The sequence below is a fragment of the Aplysia californica genome, unplaced genomic scaffold, assembly GCF_000002075.1.
Source record: "Aplysia californica isolate F4 #8 unplaced genomic scaffold, AplCal3.0 scaffold00026, whole genome shotgun sequence".
NCBI classification, from domain to species: domain Eukaryota; kingdom Metazoa; phylum Mollusca; class Gastropoda; order Aplysiida; family Aplysiidae; genus Aplysia; species Aplysia californica.
In genome coordinates this window covers 1,240,156-1,241,331 of record NW_004797296.1, presented here as the reverse complement: position 1 = coordinate 1,241,331, position 1,176 = coordinate 1,240,156, and the positions used below count along the sequence as shown (strand labels likewise).

The following is a 1,176-nucleotide window of genomic DNA, read 5'->3' as shown; positions in this document are numbered from 1 at the left end:
TGCATCTCCTACTGCCTTGTTCTCTGATCGTCTTTCTCATTTCTGATTTTTTTTTCAATTCTCTCTCTCTCTCTCTCTCTCTCTCACTCTCTCTTTCTCTCTCTGTCTCTCCCTCTCCCTCTCCCCCTCCCTCTCCTTTCTCTCTCACACACAAATATATACCTCCCGTCTTTAATCCACCATGTCCCCTCCGGGATCGGTCCCTTCTCTCTCTGGAGAGAGAGTTGCGTCCCCTTGTGGCGCGATGTCATGGGCAGGCGTGTGGTCATCAGCTGGAGTGACAGATTGTCTCACTCGGGGATGGATGCTGAAAAGAAAGACTCAGGGAAGACACAATTGTCTGCTACTGTGCTTGGCATTTATTGAACATTGTCTGTTTGAAACACTGTTGGTGGCTTTTGGTGATTTACGGCCAGAAATTGCACTATAGATCACATTCCTATTATTATCATCAACGACATCGATGTGGTCTTATTGTTCTCTCTCTCTCTCTCTCTCTCTCTCTCTCTCTCTCTCTCTCTCTCTCTCTCTCTCTCCCGATCCTTCCCTCCCACTATGTAAATCTGTCATGTTCTCGCTCTAACTCTGGCAGATTTATACTCTTAGGTTATATAGTTTTGTTCACACACTAAGCGTTGTCTTGAGATCAGAACGTTATCTCCGCTCCTGTTTACAGACATTCACCCAACTTCGTTCTCCTGCCGTAGAGACTGCACGCCATTTTCAACAATATAACGTTGTAAAAGATGCGGGACCTCCGATTTCAGCGGCTGCTGTCTCCGATAGCAACGATCCAAGATGGCGTAGATGTTTAACCCTGGATATCACAACGTCAAAGTGTGTGTGTCCAACTAAGGATTCGCATCTGTGTCATCGGGACTAAAATCGAGCATGTTATAAACTGAACTCTTGGCCTGCAGCGGGATACAATGTAGTAAACAGTTATAACCACCATCTTTTACGCCCCCACTGACACTATTTGTGTAATTCTGTAGGAGAGCATATGTGAATGGTACCATTGTTTCTTTCTCCAGGTTTTCAAGAAAAAGGCCAAGGAAGTGGCAGATAAACTGTTACCCGCCTTCAACACACCGACTGGACTACCCTATGGATTAGTCAATTTCAAGACGTGAGTTTTTCACCCCCTTCCTCCCCCCTCTCTCTCCTTCTCTCTCT

At 45.8% G+C, this 1,176-nt stretch overlaps 1 protein-coding gene across 1 annotated transcript in view; it reads left to right on the top strand.

The window, feature by feature from the left end:
• LOC101859302 (mannosyl-oligosaccharide 1,2-alpha-mannosidase IA) overlaps positions 1-1,176 on the top strand; it is a gene marked incomplete in the record, with an annotated part of 74,873 nt that overhangs the window by 49,238 nt on the left and 24,459 nt on the right. The window contains 1 exon segment of the mRNA XM_013089682.2: positions 1,035-1,129. Within this exon segment, the coding sequence (XP_012945136.1) occupies positions 1,035-1,129 (95 nt within the window).